This window comes from Phascolarctos cinereus, unplaced genomic scaffold (assembly GCF_003287225.1).
Source record: "Phascolarctos cinereus isolate Bilbo 61053 unplaced genomic scaffold, phaCin_HiC Scaffold_726;HRSCAF=1367, whole genome shotgun sequence".
NCBI classification, from domain to species: domain Eukaryota; kingdom Metazoa; phylum Chordata; class Mammalia; order Diprotodontia; family Phascolarctidae; genus Phascolarctos; species Phascolarctos cinereus.
In genome coordinates this window covers 78,844,253-78,868,378 of record NW_027556098.1, presented here as the reverse complement: position 1 = coordinate 78,868,378, position 24,126 = coordinate 78,844,253, and the positions used below count along the sequence as shown (strand labels likewise).

The 24,126-nt window shown below is 39.0% G+C and overlaps 1 protein-coding gene across 1 annotated transcript in view; it reads right to left on the bottom strand.

The window, feature by feature from the left end:
* PCYT1B (phosphate cytidylyltransferase 1B, choline) overlaps window positions 1–24,126 on the bottom strand; it is a 95,686-nt gene that overhangs the window by 54,126 nt on the left and 17,434 nt on the right. The window contains 1 exon segment of the mRNA XM_078146621.1: window positions 4,991–5,090. Within this exon segment, the coding sequence (XP_078002747.1) occupies window positions 4,991–5,090 (100 nt within the window).

Here is a 24,126-nt window from a genome sequence, read left to right as displayed (position 1 = left end):
ATTTTAAAACTGGAAAGTTCCTTAGGGAACCTTCATATCTTCCTTCAGATATGGCCTTATGTTAGTGATAATAATATTGACACCTTGGGTTCTCCAACGTCAAGTGTCAGAGTAGAGATTCATACCCAGATCCTTTGTCTCTAGATCCACCACTCAGCTCATTTCAGTTATCTCCTCTTGCCTCCTCTACTTACATATCAATGGGTCTGTTATCTCATTAATAGAGGTACTCTCTCCAACAGTCTACCCCACAGTGCATCCACACCATTTCACCCTGAGTGATTCTTGTCCCTATCCTTATAGAAATGCTCCAGAGAAGATCTGCTCAATATAATAGATGTCTTCATCTAGGCCTTTTGATGTTTCTTAAGCAGCAGAGCAGGATTCAGGCTCTGAGTCAATAGCTTTCGCTATGTAGAGGCCACCTTCTTTTCTAATCATATATTTCCCACATGATGTCTTTTATGCCATTCCTTACAGGAAAGTGACTGTTGATAATATAATGCAGTCTATTTATGTCTAGGTGTGGTAAGAGTATTATCCAAACTATATTTCTCCATCCCCTCCATATAAATTATTCTAGTTTTTCCTTAAATATATTGATGCTGCAGAGCAGCTAGGTGATGTAGTGGGTAGAGTGTCAGGCCAGGAGTCATCTTCCTCAGTTCAAATCTGGCCTCAGTCACTTACTAGTTGTGTGACCCTAAGCAAGTCACTTACCCCTGTTTGCCTCAGTTTCCTCATCTGTAAAATGAGCTGGAGAAGGAAATGGCAAACCACTCTAGCATCTTTGCTGACTCACAAAGAGTCAAACATGACTGAAAATGACTGAACAACATTGATATCATCCTCTAGGCTTAGGCTTATATTTCTCCCTCATCACCTAAGTATAAGATGGCCACAAGGAAATCCAGCCATGCTCTGACTTTTGGCTTGTGAAAAACCACAGGTAACTCCTGCAAGGGAGCTTACCAATGTGTGAGAATTGGAGATGAAGATTTTATAGCAAAGAAAGTATACCTATGGATCAGCATTTACTGAGTTCTTTAAGGCTATCAGGGTTGGTTCAGTTCTGGGGTTGCAAACTTTCAGAGACTGAATGCCACAGGGCACTCAGGTTGATTATTGCCTTCTCCAAAGGAGAACTGCCCATTTTGTCTTCTCCCATCCTGATTTGTGATCTGTGGGGCCTTCCTGCTGGAGCCTCCCGTTTTCAGGCTAGGCCTGCTTGACTGCCCTGAGGCCTCCAGGCTAGAGTACTCTGAGGCTGTGAGAATTTGGATGGCTCCCAGGGCTGTGCCTGCCATACCATGCCTCCTCTCTCTGGACAGCCCCTACTAGGTACCCATAGATTTTCAAGTATTCCCTTTTTCTTTTGTAGACAGGATGAAGGTAGTTATTATAGTTTCTCTATTTCCTAATCATTATTCAGTCTAGAGCTCTTTGGTTTTATCTTTTTCTGGAGTATGCATATGAGAATTTGGCCGTTCTGTTCTATGTTGCCATTTTGACCAGAAGTCGCCTCTACTAGATTTTAACCTACCAAGGTCAGGAACTTCATCTTTTTTTTAATCATTATTATTCCCCACAGTACTATGATGATCATATTTGTATAGATTAGTATAGCCTTTGTATAGATTTGCATAGATTGGGAACTCTGCAGGTATTAATTAAATGCCAATGTGTAACAATAGAATATTCTTCTTGGGCCATGGCAGGACTCGTGAGGCCCTCCTTTGGGCAGTCAGTGAGGGAGTCTAATATGGGTTCATGGGTAAGTCTGTGTCAATTCTGACTTTTTTTCCCTTCAGTAGTCCACTCCTTTATAGCAAAAATCTGTCTGTGAATGACACAAAAATCATCTCATCTGGAAACAAAACCCCTAAGTACAGATGTTAATAAACAAAGTTTAAATGAGCAAGAAATACCTGAGCATTTCAATGAGAGTTCGTCTGGCAGCTACAAGGTAGGTGAGATAGAGTAGAGAGGGAACAAACTGAAGCTTATTGTCCAGCAGAGCAACAAACAGGTACACCAGGCAAATGGCAAAGTCTGTGCAAGTAGATTACTTGTTAAGTGGGCTGATAAAGCAGACAACGTTCCAACTGCTCATAATTATATTCAATTCAGGGTAGCAACCAGGCTCACCATTGGTGTACAATCACCCAGCACCATTCTCCTCTCCGTCCAGAACAAACCCCCCATGATCCTTCAGGCCCTCCTCCCATGTCCAAAAAAAAAAAAGATACTTCTAATCAGCCTTTTTGCTGATAAGGAGCTACACCTATAATCTCTCCTGGCACTTTCAATGCTAAGTGTAGACCCTCTTTTGTGGGATTTACTTAGGAGGGTTTTTACTAACTGTTTTTGATAGTGATATTTCTAATCCAGTTCCTGAAAATGACCAAATCATCCAAAAGTTAATTTTGTTTCTTGTTTTCCTCAATGGCTTTTTTTTTCCAGTGAGTATGTACTGATTTTGCTATATTTATTGACAAATCATTGACACAAGAAGAATATTTCAAAAAGTTTCACATCTGCTGGTACATTTTAGAATTATATTATGTCTTTCTGGGTTAGGAGGAAGGCAGATAGGACCTTGGGTGACAGAGCTGTTGATAGAAGAATTCTAGACATCTGAGGCATGGGGATGGCTGGGGGAATATGGCGGAGGGGGGGAGGATAGATGTGATGCTGAATTTTTTTTAGTGCATCATTAAACATTTTTAGAAACAAACTACTAGATTATACATTTAGCAATGACAAATAAAAAATCCTTAGTATACCTGAGCTTTTCTATTAGCAAAGCTTATCAAATCGATATTCTATTTGTACGGTCTGTTTCACACTCCGACAATGAGTGCCTCTTCCTTCTAAAGCAGTAGTTCTCAGTTTGAAGAGTGGGGAAGACTGGGGTCCTCCGAGTGGTTCACCAGCACATCTATTGAAGTTTATTAGTATTATTAGTGACAATGGCTATCAAGCCCTGGAAGTTATGGATCATTCATATACTAGATGCTAGACCTTGAGCCCATTATAAACAATAAAGCATCAATAAAACAATCAATTAATCAATCAGCAAGCATTTATTAAGTCCTTGCTGTGTACCAAGCACTATGCCAATAAAAAGCAAAAAACGGTCTCTGTCTTCAAAGAGCTTATATTCAAATATGAGAGACTACATATATATATATATATATATATATATATATATATATATGCATGTATATATTCAAAATACAAAGAATAGATGGAAGCTAACCTTAGAGGCAATGGCTACTAGAGGGGAGGGACCAGGAAAGACCTCCTGTACAAGGTAATTCCTAAGGAAACCAAGAATTTCAAGAGTTGGGTACAGGAAAGGGCAGTATCCTAGGCATGGGGAAAAGATATTGCTGAATCATGCAAACAGGAGCTGGAGTGCCCTATGAGAAGAAAAGCAAGTAGAGTATGATGGCTGGATTGTAGAATGTGTGGAGTGAGGTGGAGTATAAGAAGAGGAAGGTAGTACGTGACCAGATTACGAAGAGCTTTAAATGACAAAGGACTTTTGATTCTGGATGTAATAGGAAGCCACTGGAATTTTGAGGGTGGGGAGTGACTTGGTTAAACCTGCCTTTTAGGAAAATCATTTTGGCAGCTGGATGAAGGATGGATTACAATGGTCTCCCTTGAAGTAGGGAGACCAACTGGGAGGCTGTACAATTCTTTACAGATATTTTAAAAATAGAATTACATGTTCAGGTTGAGTTGCAAATTTCACTGAAAGTCCATGTGTAATATATTTCATTAAATGCCATATATATGCCCTCTTCACCTTCTTAAGGAAAGTTTTTTTTTAATTGAGATTCAACTAATCTTTGGTTCTATACTCCCACAGGCTTTGTGCTTGGAAAAGGGAGTTAGATGAGTTCTAGAATCCCTTTCCAGCTCAGTGTTGTACCCTCCACATGTTCATCTTTTCATCACTGTTTCTTCCCCAAAATAAAAGCAGCATAACTGTTAAAACCTCTAAAACTTAATTGTAGTCTAATCCCTTTGATTTGAAACAGACTGTAAATATTATTTGTTTTTGACAGAAGGAGGGTTGTATTTTTTTGGTGCTATAGTCTAAATTTTTGTTTCTGATGCTTCTGATAATTTACTTATACTCTTTCATAAAAATCAGATATTGCCTCATTGGTGTTTAGTTAAACATCATTCATCCCATTAACTACAGCGAGGGTTTTTGTTTGTTTGTTTGCAGTATCCTGTGGGAATAGTTGATCTATGTCATCCTTTGCCTACTAACATTAATGGGTGAACAAGGTTTCAAAACAAATGGCTATCTAAACTTCTTTCCCATTGCTATCCAACCATGAGAACTTCTCAAACCATTGGGGCTCAACTTTAGACAGGCTGGTTGCCTTACTCTACCTGACACATGCCACATTCATTCTTACTTCAGTCACAATTTCCTGATACTATTCCCATCATCTGAAATGTCTTCCCTATTGTCTCTGTCTATTCAAATCTTACTTGTCCTTCAAAGGTCAATTTACAACCTGCATTTGCTAACCACACCAAGGCCACACTGACCTCTCCATTTTCTGAATTTCTCTAGGACTTCCTGCCTATATCATTCATTTTGGCAATCAATCATCTGTTTTACTGTTATTTAATTGTTTTTCATTTTAGCTCATTTCCTTACTATTCACTTAATTGATTTTAGAATGATATATTTAGGAGCTGGAAAGGAACACTTCTATACATGAGGAAACTGAGAGATTAAGTGACTTGTCCAAAATCATACATTACATGTTGATTATTGAGAATTTGTCTTATGTGTTCTTATCATTGCTATTCTTTTGCACTTTGGCCTTGGAGCATCAACTAGAAATCCTAAGGGTATGACTCAGATAATGAAATGCCTTCCCTGTTTTCCTTTGTTTGGCCCTGGTGTCTTTCAAGGCAGCCAACGTTCTGTGAATAAGATGAAGTGTGGCCTCACCTGGTGTTCCCAAGCGGGCCTGAGCAATGGTCAATTTTTCATGGGGGGCTTGGCACTGGCAGCTGGTTTCATCTGCAAATGGGGCAGGTGCGGTCAGGGTCTAGAAGGGAAAAAGAAAAAGGGAATAGAAACTGACAAAGTTCCCTTACAAACTAACTTCCCTTTGCAACTTCATAGTTATTTTAGACCTCTGTGGTACACAGGTGAGGGGAGAAATATGTTGTTATTAGAAAGTCAACTGTAATTAATATTCCTATAAAGGACATGAGCAAGGTTGCTACTGGGTGCTGGGCTTTCTTGGCATAAACTCCAGTTATCACTTGTAAGTTGGTGAGCTTTGGTTTTAACATTTTGATAAAATCTAAATATCCAAAGTTGGTAGCTCCTTGGGGGACCATAAGTGGAAGAAATGTTCATATTCCCAAGTTCTACACGTCCTCATGGGCACTCAAATGAAAAACCTCTTTAATAAATCGACAAAAACAAACAAAACCAGTCTGGCCAATATCAATTTTGCTGTCATAGCACATGCATTCTGTCCCATCTGAGTATCATTCCCTCTCTGGGTTAAAACTGGGAAGTATGAAGTAATTCTGGTCCACAGGATTTAACTGCTTTCAGAAAGGCACTCAACAAATGAATAATTCCTGGGATACTTTGCTCAGGTTGGGTTCAGTTGCTTGGGGTATTGTAGAGAGAAGCTTATAGAAAGAGTCAGCCACTTGGAAACCTACCCAGAAAAGTGGTATTGCACTTTTTAGTCCAACTACTTAAATAAGAATTTCATTCACTTCAGGTCATGAAATTAGGCAAAGGCAACACTGGTTTTACAATGTTAGGAATTATCACTAAAACTGAGTGGCTCTATGTGCTTTATTCTAATCTCTCTAAAGTTCCTTGATTGAAATGATGTGAGTATTCCCTCCACCCATACAGATTGCAACCCCCAATAGATGATTTCATGAGTTGTTATGATGAAAACAGTTCATCATCTGTTATTTACCTTTCGTTAAGCCCTATGTATGGGGCAGCTAGGTGGTGCAGTGAATAGATTGCTAGCCCTAGAGGCAAGAAGACTTACCTTCCTGAGTTCAAATCTGGCCTCAGACATCTACTAGCTGTGTGACCCTGGGCAAGTCACTTAACCCTGTTTGCCTCAGTTCCTCATCTGTAAAATGACCTGGAAAAGGAAATGGCAAACCACTCCAGCATCTTTTCCAAGAAAGCCCTAAGTGGGGTCATGAAGAGTTGGACATGACTAAAACAACTTGAACGACTACAACAAGGCTATATATATTTCAGTGGATATATAATCTCATCGATGTGAGTGTGCCAATCATAATCTAGTCATTCCTTTTTCTTGTGAGATTTTCACTTCTTTATGCCCCATAGAGGATAATATTGTAGTTGGATGTATGTATGTATCAGTGAGTTGGACAAAACCACAAATGGCATGTCGGTCAGATTTGCAGATGACACAAAGCTGAGAGGGATTGCAAGCACAGAGGAAGACACAATCGGGATCTGAAAATACTGACAAGTTAAAAGGAAGACATTGTCAAGTCATGGAAAGAGTGTAGGATTTGGAATCAGAGAAAATCTGTTCAAACGCCAGCTCTGCCATTTACTTTCTGTGAGACCTTCAGCAAGATCCTTTACCTCGATAGATGAAACCACGCATAGCATGCTTCATTAGGGTATGCGTGCAAGGACTTTCTTTTTTCATTTCTTTAAGCTGAACAGTTGTTGAATACTCAATCAAACCAAACTAAAGAAATGAAAACTTTTCAACTTAATTTTTTAAAAAATTAACCACTGAACTACTTTAAAATATGAATTCAAAAAAATGAGGCACAAAACATCAGTTTTATTTTGAGGCATTGGCATGTGCCTGGGTATACTTAGCCATACCATATGTAAACTTACATCTTTAGATCTGTTTCCTCATCTGTAAAATAAAGATACTGGAGATTACTCAAGGGTCTGTTCCAGATTTAAATTTATGATCCTAAGAGCCCTAAACTTTGCAACTTTGGCATCATCCTTGACACTTCCCTTTGCCTCTTTCCTCACATTTAATCAGTTTCCAAGTCTTGTCAATTTTACCTTCACGACATATGTCTCATTCATCCTCTCTTGGCTGTCGCCTAGTTCAAGCTTTCATCACCTTTCACTTAGACCTCTTACTTGGACCCCTAGTTTATACTCTCTTGTCTCTATATTCAATCTTTGCCCCCAAAATAATCTTCTTAAACAATAAATCTGACTGTTGAAGTACATTCAAGGCCTTTCTTAGTCTGGCACCAGCCTTCCTTTCCAGGATTATTTAAAATTACTCCCCTCTGGGGCAGCTAGGTGGCACAGTGAATAGAGCACCAGCCCTGGAGTCAGGAGGACCTGAGTTCAAATCTGGCCTCAGCCACATAACATTCACTAGTTGTGTGACTCTGGACAAGTCACTTAGACCCAATTGCCTCACCAAAAAAAAATATTATTCCCTTCTATATATTTCATATTTCAGCCAAAATGGCCTGTTTACTTTTCCCCTTTCTTGGTAATTGATCTCCCACTTCCACACCTTATCTCACATGATTGTAATCACTTCCTATCACACCTTTGCCTCAGAACCTATGACTTCCTTCTCAGACTCAGCTTCTAAGTCACCTCCAAAAGGAAGCCTTTCCTGATCCTCCCAGTTAAGGCACTCTCTTCTTTCCTCAAATAACCATACCATTCTTATTTATTTACATATTGTATCCTCTCAATGAAATATAAGCTCTTTGAAGCCAAGGACTGTTTTTCATTTTGTCTTTGTATCTCCAGACACACAGTATCTTGTTCATCCTTTTTTTTTTTTTTGGTCCACTTCTGTGATTTCATCAGTACAGGAAACTCAGTCCTTCCACCAATACCAACTGACAACACGTGTATAAGTTCTGGTCTTGGAGCTTTACCTAGGACACTAAAAGTTTAAATGACTTGACCATGATCTCACAGGTATTGGGACCTTTTGTCAGAGACAGGACTTGAACTGAGTCTTCCTTTCTCTAAAACCAGATCTTATTCCACTAGAGATGATTATCCTTAGACTAAAAAAAAAAATCCAGCTCCAAAAATGGGAAAAGGCAGGAACAAACAGCAGCTATTATTTTCTGTTTGGTTTTTAAGGACTGAGCAGGAGGGATAGTAAACTGCAAACTCAATATAAATCAACATATCATAATAATAATTCAAATTTTAAAAGCTACTGCAATTTCAGCATGCAATTACAGACCCATAGTGTCCAGGATTCGGGAGGTGATGGTCCTGTTATGCTATGCTATGCCTTGAACAGACCACCTTGTGTTCTATCCTGGTCAGTGCATTTTAGGAGGCCATTAATAAGGTGGAGAGTGTCCAGAAGAGGATAACCATGATAGTAGAGGGCCTTGGGATTATGCTACATGAAGAGTAGTTGAAGGAACAGGGGCCATTTAAGTCATACAAGAAAAGACTGGGGTGTGTGTGGGGGGGGGCAAGAGGGAACGATAGTTATTTTCAAGTATTTGAAAGGTTGTTATGTGAAAGAGTACTAGATGTGTTCTGCTTAGCTCCAGAGGGTAGACACGATGGAAGTTAAAGAGAAGAAATTTTAGGTTTAATGTAAAAAAAAGGAGTAGAGGGTATTAATAGGACTGCCAAAAGGACATGGGCAATTGGAGACATTTTTACAAGATGACCTTAGACATTGCAAGCTGAACTATTCTAGCATGCTGACCTAGTCACCGTGCACCAACAGTCTTGTGCCCTAATAGAACTAAGGTCCAAATGTTAAAGATTCATTCAATTATTTAATAAACATTTAGTAAGCATCTACCATAGGCAACAAACAATGCTGATGAGATATAAACTAATATAATACTTTATTCCTATTTTAGTGAAGTATAGAGATTTGACCTCTGCAACATCTGTCAAATACACCTTCCCTCCTCTGATACCACCCTAGAATTATATATAGATACTATAGAAAATGTAGATAATGCCCTTATCTCCTCATGCCTGGACTATTACAATAGCTTGCTGGTTGGTGTGCCTGTCACAAGTCTCTCCCCACTCCAGTCCATTTTCCACTTAGACTACAAAGTGATTTGCCTTGAAAAGCATAGGTCCATCTCACTGCCCTACTCAGTAAACTTTGGTGGCTCCCTATCACCTCCAGGGTCAAATACAAAATCTTCAGTTTTGCATTCCAAAATCTTTATAACCTCGCCTCCCTCTTTTGCAGTCTTCTTATGCTATACACCTCACTCCTTGCCCGCCAACATACTCTTCAGTTCAGAGACACTGGTCTCCTTGATGTTCCCTGAACAGATGTTCCATCTCTAGGTTCCAAGCCTTTTCTCTGGCTCTCCCCATGCCTAAAATGTTCTCTTTCCTCATCTCTGCCTCCTAGTTTCTCTGGCTGCTTTCGATTCCCCACTAAAATCCTACCTTCTACAGGAAGTCTTTCCCAATCCCTTTTAATACTAGCACCTTCCCTCTCTTGGTTATTTCCTATTTATTGCATATATCCATATCTTGTTTGTATACAATTGTACATAATTGTTCACATCTTGTCTCCCGCACTAGATTGTCAGCTCCTTGAGATCAGGGACTGCCTTTGCCTTTCTTTGTATCCTCAGTGCTTAGCATAATTTCTGGTACATAGTAGGAACTTATTAAATGTTTATTGACTGACTGATTTCAAGAAACTAGCACTGAGCAGAACTACCTAAGGCTTGGCTCAAGTCAACAAATATGTCATTAAGCATGCTTTACTAAGCACATACTCTATGCTTAGGACTGTGTTGATACTATAGGAAGAGAGTAGGTGTAGCACAGTGGAATGAGCACTGGCTCTGGGATTGCGAGGACATGAGTTCAAATTCTATCTTTTGTACTTGCTATCTATGTGACCTTGAATAAGGCACTTATCATCCTGAGTCCCACTTTCCTCATCTGAAAAATTGAGAAGTTGTGTCATATTTCCTCTGAACTCACTTTCATTTCTGGATCTAAGATCTTATGATAAGTATAAAATAATTTAAACAACCAAAAAAGTATAAAAGTAAAAATCATGTACAATCTCTATGTGTATGTATATACATATATATGTAAATATACACACATATGTCCAGTAAGCATATCCATGCTCATAATTTTTTTAAAGTTTACTTTGAGTTTGGAAATTAATTATTTTGGGGCAATAAGAAATAAATAGTAGGTCATGAAATTGGTCACCGACCCAGGAGGTTCTTGGACCATACTGTTTTATATGTGTGAAGAAAACCCAGAGTAGCCAGATGGCCCTGAGAGCATACTAACCAGAGTCTTTGGAGTGGAAGAATAATAGGCTTGCTCCAAGGCCCTGTACAAACAGAAGGTTCATTCTTTTGTGCATTCAGAGGAAGAGATGATCGTGAGCATGGGAAATACAATATTAGGTTATGCCCAGAAGATAGGAAACAAAACACAAATCATTTCCAAATGTGTGTTGTGGGTGGGGAAAGGAAGAAGAAGAAAGACTAATCTGAAAATTAAGTATTATACTTTTGAAGGCAATTAACCATTACCAAGAGACTGACTTTTAAATAGCCCCTACGAATATTTAAAATTTGTACCTTTTTTTCAAAAAAAATCACCAATCATAAATTCCTATTTTCATTTCAAAGTTTTAAAAAATTTTTCTTTAGGAAATGTTTCAGCCCAAAAGGTGATTTTTCTTCTCATAAATTCTTATAGTTACAGATATTTAAAATTTTTTTTTGAAGTTCTGTCATATCTATTTTCATCCTTTGAGTAATTCTGTGAGGTAGGTAGGGTAACTACCTCATTTTCCAGATGAAGAAACTAAAAAAAGGAGGTTGTGATTACCTCAAGGTCCTTATGATTGAAACAACGTATATTTTGTGAAGTGTTAGATGGTTTCCATTAAAAGAGGCAAGGAAGCCATTTTCTGAATTCAATTGTCCAGAGAACTAGGAGTATTAAAAGCCCCTAGTCCCAAAGCTTTGCTTCTTCTGCTAGCCCATTGAGTCCTCCCCAATGAGGACTTGGACCACAAAGAATGTCATTTTGCCTGGCTCATTGATGAGAGAGGCACATGTAATTGGATTTTGGTGGCCATTAATCCGGTAACTGGAGATACCCTGAAAAAAGGGGATCTTAGCAATCCTACCCATATGCAGAACTTCAAGCCACATGACTTAAATGCAGGAGACATTTGAGGTCCAGGGCAGATAAGATTTTCATCTATGCTGATTCCTGGGCAGTGACCACATTTGACTGAGTAGTTTGGGCTTTGGAGAGAACAAAAATGGAAGTCAACAAATATGTCATTTAGAGTTAGGACCGACTGAAAAATTTTGCTGATGTCGTTCACCACTCCTTGGAGTAGCTGTTTGTGGGACGTGTCAGTGCCTTCTATTGAATGAAATAATTACATTGACACCCTTATCAGAAGGGGAGAGATTGGGACTGGATCCATCATGATTTCATACATTGGATGATGATACTCTACTGTGGTGGCCATGAGACTATGTGATTCCCTTTAACTAAGAATAAGTCAGCTATTTCTGTTCAACAACACTCGTCATGCCAATCGGAGCATTCATCTTTGAAAGATCAGTTTGGCATAAGAACCCAAGTGGTTCTTAATCTGTCTCTGACTGACAAATTGATTATATTGGTCCTCTTCTCCCATTGCAGGGGAAGAAGTCTGCTCTAACCACAGTTGATACTTATTCCAGATAATTCAGTTAAATCCATTACCATGGCAAATACCGTCATAGTCTTGACAGCTTATATTTCTTTCTTTTGGGCTGAGTTGATCAAGGTACCTATTTTGTTGCTAAGCAGGTCCAAAATTAGGGTCACTACCATCACATTCACTGAGTATTCCATCTCCTGTTTTATCCTCTGGTAGCTAGTGTTAAATGTTGGAATGAACTCTTGCAATGGCAGCTACATATTAATACCCTTGTTATTAGAACTAGTTATCTCACCCCCAGAAGCTTTATCAGTGACAAATTGGCACTCCCCTAGAAAGAAAGAGGGCTCTCCATTACGGCAGTTCCAGGAAGATTTACCCAATAAAGATGGAATACTTTTAGACATAGTCCAGTTGACCCCCTCCAGATCTTTTTTATTCTGTTTCCTTTCGGGAGTCACTGAAACCCTTATGTTTTTGCCCCTTCAAAAGTTTCTCCATATCTTACGGAAATTCTTCAGGTCCTCTTAAGTTGTAGATCTGATTTCTGCTGGGATGATTTCAGCAATTCCTTCCCAGGAAGGGCTTAAGGGAGCAAGTGGGTAGGGCGGAGAAAAGTAGAGACCTTTTCCCTTACTGTCCTTTTAATGAAGCATGAGGGAAGAGGTAAAGGGTGAACCTGGAAAGCTGGATTCTTCCTCCCTTCTCAGTCCTCATTCTTCTTGACCTCTCTGCAGCCTTTGAAACCACTGATCACCCTCTTCTTGATACTCTCTTCCCTCTAGTTTTTCAGGACACCACTCTCTCATAGTTCTCCTTCTATCTATCTGACCTCTCTTTCTCAATCTACTTGGCTATATCCTCATCCAAGTTATGCCTTTTAATCCTTGGGCTCTCTCCTGGGCCTCTTTTCTTCTCTCTGTACCACTTTGCTTGGTGACTTCATTAGATTCCATAGATTTAATTACCTTCTCTATGCTGATCCCAATCTTCTTATCCTATTCTAACTTATCTGATGACCTTCTACTTTGAATCTCCCATTGCCTTTCAGACATCTCAGACTGCATGGCTAGTGGACATCAGACTCAAAGTGTCTAAAACTGAACTCATTATCCTTCCTCCTCAACCATGCCCCACCTTCTAACTTCCTCATTAGTGTAGATGGCAACACCATCCTTCGAATCCCTCAGGCTTGCAACCTAGGTGTCATCCTCACTCAACTCCTCACTATCTCAACCCCAAATTCAATCTGTTGCCAAGGCCTACCAATTTCACTTTTGCAACATCTCTCAAATATGTCCCTTTCTTTCCTCTAATACTTCTACTACTCTAATGTAGGCCCTTGTCACCTCATGCTTGGACTATTGCAATAGTTTATTTGTATGTCTGTTTGTCTCAAGATTCTTTCCATTCTACTCCATCTTCCCTTCAGCCACTAAAATGATTTTCCTAAAGTGCAGGTCAGACTATATCATCCTGCCTACTCAATAAACAACAGGGATTCGCTGTCACTTTTCAGAGGTTTTTTTTTTTCTGATACCAAACAACAATTTTCCCTTTCCTCTTTCTTCATTCATACTACCCTTGTCTAAGAAAGCTAGCTAAATTTTCAAATTGGTGACCAAAACAGATCAACACAATATTCCCCAAAATGCAAATATTTAGATAAGCAAAGAAGAGGGGATGGTTTGTATTCACACTTTATAATAATGGGTTCAAGCACTGGCTTGAAGCACTGGTTTTCTGCTGCAAAAATTGCTACTACTGGGAGTCAGTTTCCTTTTCTGTTCCTACATACTGAAAAAGGGATTTCTAGGAGGGCACCCATTACAACAAAATTCCATTACGGCAAGCACTCTAGGGAGGTCATTGTTAAGGAAGTTTACTTCCCTTCGCAGTGGAGCTTATTAAGGATAAGGAACAGAAAGTCTGCATGAGAATGGAAGACTAGCTCAGTTGGTAATAACCAAGGTGTTTCCCTTCATAATGTTTCTATTAGTCTATTATTCTTATTATTTTCTAAATGTCAGTATAAATAACTCTTGTGTTCTTTTGTATGAAGGTCAGGTATTAATCACGTGAATTACAAAGTTGAAAACAAAAATGTCAAACCAAAGACTTTGCTGGGAGAGGAGGGGATTAATGGAAATGAATCTCAAGCTCTATGGGCTAGCCATGTGCAGCACCACACATTATTACACATGATCACACCTACAGGGCTCTCTGCTTTATGTTCTAATCACTGTTTTTTCGCTTCTGCCTTTGAGATTGTTTAGTGTGAAACTGTCTCTTTATCCCCAAGCAAGGTCAGGTTCTCCAGCATCCCATATAGCCTGGTTCATGCTGGGATAAAGAGGAAGGTAGGAATGTTAAAACAATAATGGCTATGGTCTAAGGCCTGCAACGGGTAATCAGATCCTCGCAAGGTAGAGGCTGTTTCCTGGGAGATTATTGGAAGAAAATAGGGCTAGTTTGCCATGACTTATTTTTTTCCTACCTTTCTTGCTTTTCTTAACCGCTTCCCCTCTTCCCCCCATGTCTCGGTGATCAGACAGAGTAAATCTTTCTCTATATTTACTCCACTGCGGGACACTGAGAAGCTTTGCACTGACACTGGTAAATGTCATAAAAGCTTCAAAGTAGGAGGCTGACATGCTTTGGATTGCCCTTTAAACCCCCTAGCCCAAAGCCTCCTAGTGACAATTTTACTTTTATAGGATCAGATGGGATCAAATGAGATAATATTTGTGAAGTACTTAGCACAGTGCCGGGCACATAGGTGGTGCTTAATAAACACATATTCTATCCACCTAGATAAGGAAAATGCCCTAGTAGTAATCCTGCAATGCTCACGTTGATATAAGCCTAATATGCCAGAGTGTAAATTTACAAAACAGATAAATTGGGAAGTGACTGTTTGCATAATGACAGGACTCATTGGAGAGTTCCCTGGAATGAGTAGCACACTCAAAATGTGATTCAGTTTACACGCTGCTTCTCAAGGACACATCCGATGAGCAAGGCGAGGTGCCTCAGTGATAGCTGTCGGAATAATACTAATGATGCGTGTTTCCAAGGTGCTTCACAAACATCCATTATTCATATCTTGTCAGTATATTTTTTTTATTCTCAGGCTTTTGATTTGTTTTCCTTTCAAGTTAATAGCACCCGAAGTAGGCATCGGTAGAGGAGGAAAAGGGGACACAAGTTAAAAGGGATAAACACAAGGAGTTTATTAATGCAACAGGTCAAATACTGCCATATGTAGTATTCCATGGTGATGAAAGGATGATCTCTGCATCTTTAGGGAGTTGAACAGAATACTGATAATTTGGGTTCATGCACAAATTTTATTCTAATTAATTTTTTTTCCTGAAGATGAGGTGTAACAAAGGTATTGTACCAAATTAGGTAAATTATGGGCAACCATTTCACTTTCTATTGTATTCCTTAAAGAATCAATAATAATAATAATAATATGATGTTTATTATTTCTTAAATCCAAAATCACCCTTTAGATTATGGTGGGTTGTGTATAGTTCTTTTTCCAGATTATTATTCATTTTAGCATTAATGATAATACTAATAGTTCATTTTGTCATAGTGTTTTATGATGCAAGATAGTTTTGCATTTTATAGATGAGGAAACTGACATTCAGAGAGTTTACATTGTTTGCCCAAGGACGCATAATTCTTAAGTGTCAGAGCCAAGAATCCTGCCCATCTTCAGAGTCTGAAACCAGGGCTTTTTCTAGTTTTTCTATTCTCTTTTTTCTTAAATATAAATTAATTGTCCAACATTAGTATAATTTCTTGAATTTGAAATAATAGGGGAAATGTATAGCCTGAGTTAATGAAAAATCTGAATTAGGTTTTTTTTAATGAAATGAAGTTTTCTTACTTTCAAGTACATATAGGAACAAAGTAAACAAAAGGTTATCTATTTGAAGTCCTTTGAGGACCTATTTTAATTATTAATAAATTAATAGCTTGGAATGAGCATTTTAACAGTGTTGGTGTAAAAGTTTTTTTTTAAAGTTTCTGAGGATATTTAAAAATAATTTATTTTCTTATGTATTTTAAACTGATTTAAAGCATTGGGGAATTGGAAGGTGGGGGGGCCAAATCCGTAAGAGGAGAACTAAATTATAAAGGTTTTGTAAGCTCAGTTTGGATTGCGCCAATGCAAAGTGTCTGGGGTTCCAGGGCCCCACATTTAATAGAAAAAATAAGTGTTTATTTGAGAGCTAAAGGACAATCCCCAGGGGTTATTGTGAGTAAACTAGGAGCTGGTAGCCACTTGGGTGGTTAAACAAGGCAGCTTTTTTTCATTTTCCCCCAGAAAACAGAATACTCAAAAAACTTGAAAGAAAAATCACATCCCAGGAGGGGAGAGAATTGCTAGGGAAAATCTACCTACAATAGGAGGTGAGAGTGAGTTCCCCAGCCATACCTTCAAGGTCCCAGGCTCAGGGATGATTGTCAGTTTATCTTGCTTTGTTCCCCAGCAGGGTTGGGTTATAAGAAGGCATGTAAGAAGGTTATAGAAGCAGGAAATGGCAAGTTTGGAGAAGAGTTTCTAGGCTTGTTTGTCTGGAATGTGGAGTGTATGCGGGGAAAATGTAAAACAGTATATGAAAATGAATTAATGAGAGTTTTCTATAGTAACTTCTATATTAATTTCTATATTAACCATTATATGGTCTAATAAAATAACCATATCCTCTGAGAACTGCTGGAAACATCAACACAGTGAATTATTAGTTCTGAAAAACCTAAGGAGAAAATAGTTAGATTTTCATCTTTCCATCTTGCTGACCTGAATATTATAGCATTCGTTAATCCATTCAACAAATATTTTTGAGCATCAACGCAAATGCAACATGGTTCATAACTTGTCAGCTTCATCATGTCCCCAGTTCCTACAAGTTAATCAACTTCAGTTTATCCCTGAGCGGTTGGATCTGCTTATGTGATAGGGGTGAAGGGATGGGGATGGAGGTAGAGGGGGAGGTGATTTGGTTTAGAGCTCAAGGATCTGTATTGGAACAGTTATAACCTACTCACATCCATTAAGATCAGACTTAAAACCAACCCTTATCTTTCTAAGACTCTTCTGGATCAGGAAAGACCCAGTGACCTAAGGTTAGAAGCCTGGTTTCCCAAGGTCACTTTAGACCAGTATGGGATTGAGGATGGGACCAAACCAACACGTTGGAGGAGCAGATGGATGAGGCCTTGGATTTGAATACTAGTTATACTACTTACTACTCCAGTGACTTTTGACAGTCACTTTCCCTTTCTGGGCCCTTCCTCTTTTGTAAAATATGTGATGTGGAACTTTATGATCTCTAAAACAAGAGTGTGCCAAGGGCAATTAGGTGGTGCAGTGGATAGAACACCAGCCCTGAAGTTAGGAGGATTTCCATTCAAATCTAGCCTCAGACGTACTAGCTATGTAACTTTGGGCTTTACCCTTTATGCTTTATCCTGATTGCCTCCAAGAAAAAGACAAAAGAAGGAGTGTGCTGGAGACAGCTCCAGAGCCAACTTAAAAAATTTCAGGTGTGAACAACATCAGAAATTGTCAAAGGATACAAGTAGGGGTTTTATTTATTGTTTTGTTGATTGTCTAGCCTTAAAAAAGTGATGGAGAAAGTATTCATAATACAGGTTAAACTTAAAAGTGTATGCTGAGTTTTGGGCCGGTTGACAAATATTGACCAGAGCGACCTTAACTCTAAAGTATCTTCCAAGTCCAAACCATATCATCACAAGTACAACCCGATAGGGCATTCAGTTTCATGGCCCTTTGTGCTTTGTTGGATACTAATCTCAGTGCTGAACCTTTAAATAGGGGTTTGGAGGCAGGGCTAGCCTTAAAAATAGGCAGACTGACTCAATGAGGGGCGCTGAAGTTCTCCTCATTATATCTTGTGGTTTTATCACAGAATCTGGAATTACCGCATTACTTACTCCTCTGGGTTAAGGCACTGTAAAATGTGAATGTAATCTGGTCAGGATAACATATTAATGCAATATCTGTGGCTAATACCTTAGCTCAATAAAGAAGAGGTTAGTGAGCATCTAGAAAATGAAGCAACGGGGCAGCCAGGTGGTGTAATAGAGAGAGCACTGGCCCTGGAGTCAGAAAGACCTGAGTTCAAATCCTCGAAGCCTCAGACACTTGACACTTACTAGCTGTGTGACCCCGGGCAAGTCACTTAACCCCATTGCCTAGCCTGCCCACCCCTCCCAACCCCCCACCACAAAAAAAAATGAAGCAATGATCAACAAGAACCATTATGGCTTCATCAGGAATAGGTCACGCCATTAATTTTATTAATTTCATTTATTTTCAATTCAATTTCAATTCAATTAATTTCATTTATTTTATTTCTGGTTTTGGTGATTAAACTGTTAGATAAGGGGTATTATGTAGATATAGTTTACCCAGATTTTCAGCAAAACATTCAACCTAGTATTCCATGTTACTCTTATGGGAAAAGTGAAGAGATGTGGGCTAATCAATAGTTCAACAGACAGTACTTCTTAAACTGTGGGTCATGACCCCATATGGGGGTCTTGTAATTGAATGTGGAGGTCGTGAAAAATTTGGTAACAGCAAAAGGCTTCTGAACATTCAATGACCAAAAATTAATTCAAAATCAAACATGTAGCGAATCCAAGATGTTTCTGGCAGTGCTTGCCTGTGTCACATCCCACAACTTTACTGTAGCCTTGGTTCCGAACATAGCATTGACGATTATAAAACCAAAATGTCGATCAACTCTGAAAAACATTGAAAATACTCTATGTCCTACAGCATCAAATATTCCACCAAGATTTAATTCTTTATGTAAAGAATTATGTAAAGAATTTATGTGAAGAATCTTAATGGAAAATTCTTTATGTAAAAATAAATAAGCACATCTATCTCGTGTAAATTTGTATGCAAATTTGTTTTCATCTTTAATAAATGATAAAATCATATGTCTGCCAAAGAATTATTTTAAAATAAATTTCTTTGTTATTTATTATCAGTAAATGTTTTATTTGTATACCTATTTTATATACCTATATACCTAGGATCGCATAAAAATTTCTCAGGTGAAAAGGGGTAGCGAGTGGAAAAAGTTTAAGAAGCCCTGGGCTAGTCAATAGTTCAACAGATGGATTTGTGACCAGCTGAAATGTTGCAAAGAATAATCATGAATGGTTCCATGTCATCTTGGAAAGAGGATTACAACGGATTGATGAAGGGACTTGTAGTAGTTTATTGTCCTTTAGACATTTGATAGGATCCACTCATGAGTTCATCTAGACATGAGCTTTTTTTCTTTTAGAGTTCATCTATGGCTTGTTTCATTTTTGTGTCGGGATTCAGGTTGCTTCTTGTTCTATTAATCCGGTAATATGATTATAGCAGCTTTTGACGATCCCCACAGGTGGGAGGGGCTGTTATGCATATCTAATTATGGAAGTAGTTTAGACATACCTAAGCATGCTGCAGTCTGTAGTTTTGGCTCATGTCACTAGCCAAGCCATCTTGAATGAGGTAAATCAGAAGGGCATGTGGAGAAGAAATAAAGCGTGGAAGTTTCAATAGCGACTTGAAATGAGAGTTTCTTTTCCCAGGTCACAGGGAAAGGAAGGCAAGATGAGAAGGGGATGGTCAAAGAAATATGAACTGCTGTGTTCCTTTATGATACTAAAAATTGTGCTTTGTGGAACTACTTCAATTTATCCAATTTCGTGGTCAACCCAGACATGTGCATCTCCTTACATTCATTGGTGGGCATTATAAGTGGGCCAGGGACAGCTTTGGGAGCCACACAGAAGATAATGACTTTGTCTAGAGATAGTGACTCTTCCTAGATATAAAGGCTTTGAGTACAGGCTTATCTGTTGTATAAAGATCAGGCTGGCTAAATACAGAAAGTCTCATCACCAGGTTGGTTGTATGGTGACCAACTCTCAAAGACTATCAACTCATTCCTAATAATAATTATTATTAGGCAGCTAGGTGGTTCACCTGGAGTCTGGAAGACCTGACTTCAAATTGTCCCTCAAATACTTAGCTGTGACAACCTGGTCAAACCACTGAGCCTTTGTCTGCCTCAGTTTCCTCATCTATTAAATAAGAATAATAAGAGCTTCCAACTCACTGTGTTGTTGTGAGGATCAAAGGAGTCAAGGAATGTAAAGCACTTTGAAAACTATAAAAGAGTATATAAATGTTATCATTATTCATAAAGGGGTCACAATCTGCCAGTTGAAGGAGAACTCATACTAGTGAAAGTGTAGCTTTTTGAGTTATAGAAATAAACTATGAAATGCATCTATAGGCATTGATTTTTTTAAAAAGTAGGTTTAAACAGTAGGTTTAAAAATTGGGAATGTCTGTCAAAATTAAATGTTTATGCATGCAACAAGGATTAAATATTCTTAAATTTCTATACTTCAGTGGGCCATTGGCATAGCCTTTTTGAACCCAAGGCCACCTGTAAGCCACAATGGAGCACTGGAGGAGGATTAGCCATAATTTACATTTTTATGTCATTTTATGGTCATTGCAGTATCTCATCCTTGTGTGAAAATGACCTGTATTTTCGAAGGCTTTGCCAGCAGAGCACAAGCTCTAGCAATTCCTACAAGCTATAAAGGCTTCATGCATAGCCAGACAGCAGATTCCATATCTTTCAGTTGAGGTGTAGCTTCAGGTGATGAATATTTCGGCAGTGGAGATAGAAAGGGAAAAACTACCTCAATATAATCACAGATCCTTGAATTATTGACATGTAAATAAGGTGTAGCTACATGCTCTGACTTGAGTGAAACACAGAGAGCACCTCAGTTTGGACTTGATTGCCACACTTGTGGGGCACCTGTGCCAAAGGCTATACCACCACCCTTCCCTATCATGTCACCTTAAAGGTGGAGGAGAGGAATTTGGAGAGACACAATGAATTCTGGTATTAGCCTGTCCCTTGCTACTGTCAGCATTAGATTTGTAATAAGCCATTAGCCTCTGATTCGTTTGAACAGAGCCCCCTTCTAGTGTTGGGGTTACAAAGACAGGGGCATGAGCTAGTCTCTGGATCAATGCTCCTGGTGCCCTGGACATGGAGCTGTTACCCTAAGAATCACAGGAACTTACACAGAACTTGCTCATCTTGTCATAAGTTAACTGCTGTGTGCTGTTCCTATTTTGCAAATTGGTGAGACATCTATTGTGAGACAGTGAACTTTTGAACAACGTACTCTGCCACTCCTGTGCTTTGCTGGGTACCCCGAAGTGAGGAGGGGGTTGGGGGAATGCTCAAAAAGAATTTCTGCTCTGGGACGACTAGACTTGGAGAATGAATGAAATGTGCAAACTATGTTACATGCTTCTATTTCTACTATGCATTTACTAATCTAATTAAATTGTACATTTAAACCAGGACCTTGAGTGAAGGTAAAAGAATGAAGCCACTTGAATGGATGGGAAAGAAAGAAGGATGCTCAAGGTGGGGATTGAATGAGAGAGTGATTGATACAAACTCCTAGATAAGGCCTGAGCACTAGTTGATGTACAAACATTTGGCTTGGACTCTTTGCAAGGCTCAAGCTTTTATACTTGTCATATACAGTTACAAAGCACTTTCATATATATTAATGTATTTGAGTCTTTGTAATCTGAGAGATGGTGATGTAATTATTCTTATCTCTGCATTTTGTAGGCTGAAAGAGTAATGTACTTTTATCTCTGCTTTTTATAGGCTGAGAGAGTAACCTACTCCAAAGGTAATACCCAAGTCCTTTGATTCCTAGTCGAATTTTTTTCAAGTTATCATTACATATAATAAGGAGAAAAGGAGGTCAGGAAAACTCCAGTGTGATACAGTGTAAAGAGAAATGGCTCTGAAGCTATAGGAGCTAGATTCAAATCCTATTTCTGGCAACTATAATCTGCGTCCTTGGACAATGAGTCACTCAAACACTCTGTGCCTCGGTTTCCTCAATTGTAAAATGAAACAGGTTTACTAGATGACCTTTGAGGTCCTTTCTAGCTCTAGATTAATGATCCTATGAGGACCTCAGAGTACTTCTCCATGACGCCATAAATAAATACTGGAAGAGCTGAGGATAAACTAGTCTTAGTTCCCAGTTTCCGGTGCATTTTCGTTTGTGGCAATCTGCCCACTGCTACAGTGAAGGAATGCAGCTGACTACTATGTGATTGATTGTGAAACAAGGTGGAGAAAGTGGTTTAACCAGGAGTGAGTAACTAAAATTCAAATTTTAAAATTGAATAAGGGGAGCATGTTTATGCTTTAGAATGTGGGACCTAGATCATAAGGATTGAAAAGCAGCCTGGGTCCAGATGATGGAGAAAAGAGAACAAGAGGACATCCACAATTCACCATTCAGACCTCCATCTTTCTGAGTGCTTTCTCTTTCTTTCTTGACCTAATCTTTTACTCTGTTCCCCACTATAGTTAGTGTGGCTGTGCTTAAAAATCTGGTTAATAACACAGGATGCTTCCAACTGTGGTATTGTCCTATTGATTATTTTATATTTACTTATGCTTACATGCTTCTATAGAAATGGAAAGAAGATCTGAGATTTATTTCCCTCTCTAACTTTCCATTATCCTGGCCAGGAGTCTAATAAAGCTATAGATAAATAGTTAATAAGTGAATGAGTTTAGGGAAGGTAGATCATGGAGACTGAGTGTTTCAAACTTGTAGCTTGAAAATGATAAAAAGCGTAATTCATTTTACACACTAGACATTTTCCTGAAAAGTTTTGCATCAACTGAGTTTTGATACATTGAATCATATTTTAAATGCATTGGGGTAGCTTGTACATTAAAGCATCTCTTTTTCATATCAAAGAATCATTTTGTATATGAAGATGAATAGATAGTTTTAAGTTCAGATTTTTCATATCTCACATTTCTTTAAAGCAGATACACTGCTTATTCTATTAAGCAGTAGGAATTTTTCCCTAGAGAAACTGAGGAATGTGATCTGCTCCCATCTTGATAAGTTAACCAGGCAATGGGCAAGGATGACTGTGGAAGACTGTTCATACTGACTAAAGTCAGGACAAATCCTTACATTTGCAGTAGAGAGAGAGGCAACTTGTTTCCCAAGCACTCCTTGAAACAGCGAGAAATGTGTGGACAAGTCAGGAAATCCATTTTAAGGTGGTTTGGTCCCATTAGGCTCTGTCCTTCAGGATTGTTTTTTGGAACAGATGCTTGGGCCACTTATCTTGCCTAGTAAACTTATCCCTATCTGTTATTGACTACTCCCTAAGCAAGATAAGTTTGCAGCGGTTTGTCCTTTGTGGCACTTAGAGGTGCCAGAGTACAAGGTGTCTGTCCTAGATTTCCTGTGATTTTTCCTGAGCTCAGTGGATTTCTTCTTGAAAAAACAAAAGGTGATCAAGAGACTTGGTTTGGTATTTCAGCAGCAAGATGAATATCGAGTAGTACAATCTAAGCTGGGCTGGACACTCTCCCAATCCCATACAATCAACATTTATTAAGTGCCTACTACATGCCAGACACTGTCCTAAGCACTGGGGATACAATTAATAAAAAGAAAGATAGTCCCTGCCCCTTAGGAGTTTACAATCCAATGGATTTGCTCCCCACTAGGGGTACTTAGGGTGGCTTATGCTTGGAAAGCTGATTTTAGCAGTCCAGGATGCCTCCAATTATGGTATTATCCGAGTGATTGCTTTGCATTTACTTATAAGTATATATGTTATGTACCCCCCCAACCCACCTACCCTCAGTCCAAGAAAGTGTTTTCTAAGCCCCTTAGGGTCAGAGAGTGTTTTCTCTGTGTCCCCATAGCCTGATATATTTTGTTGTGGTTGACTTGACCTGTGAATTCGTCTGTATTGGGAGTACCTAGTTAGAAACTCCCTTTAGCAATGCAGATTAGAACTTTCTTTGCAATTTATAATCTTAAAGCATGTCCTGAGCATTGAGAAATTAAGTAATTTGCCCAGTATCATTCAGTCAATACATGTCATCATCTTGGGAAGCGACTCCCGTGGAGAAGAGGCCAGTCATCCTCATGAATTGCTAACCAAGTGCCACCAATAGAGCAGGCATGCCAGCCTGGCAGAGGTTAGAGGGGCACCCTGAGGGACAGACAGGAGGCAGCATATGCCAGGCAAGTCAAACCAACAGCACTGCCACCTTGGCCACCATCTCCACTCAGAGCCTGATGGAGATCCCCCAGGACCCTGAGCCCAAGAGCTTTGAGAATGGCAGTGTCCCCCAAACCAGAGGTGTCAACTCACTGCCCTCAGGCTGCTTGCCCAAAAATTAAAATGTAATTGGAAAATCTCTCTCTCTCTCTCTCTCTCTCTCTCTCTCTCTCTCTCTCTCTCTCTCTCTCT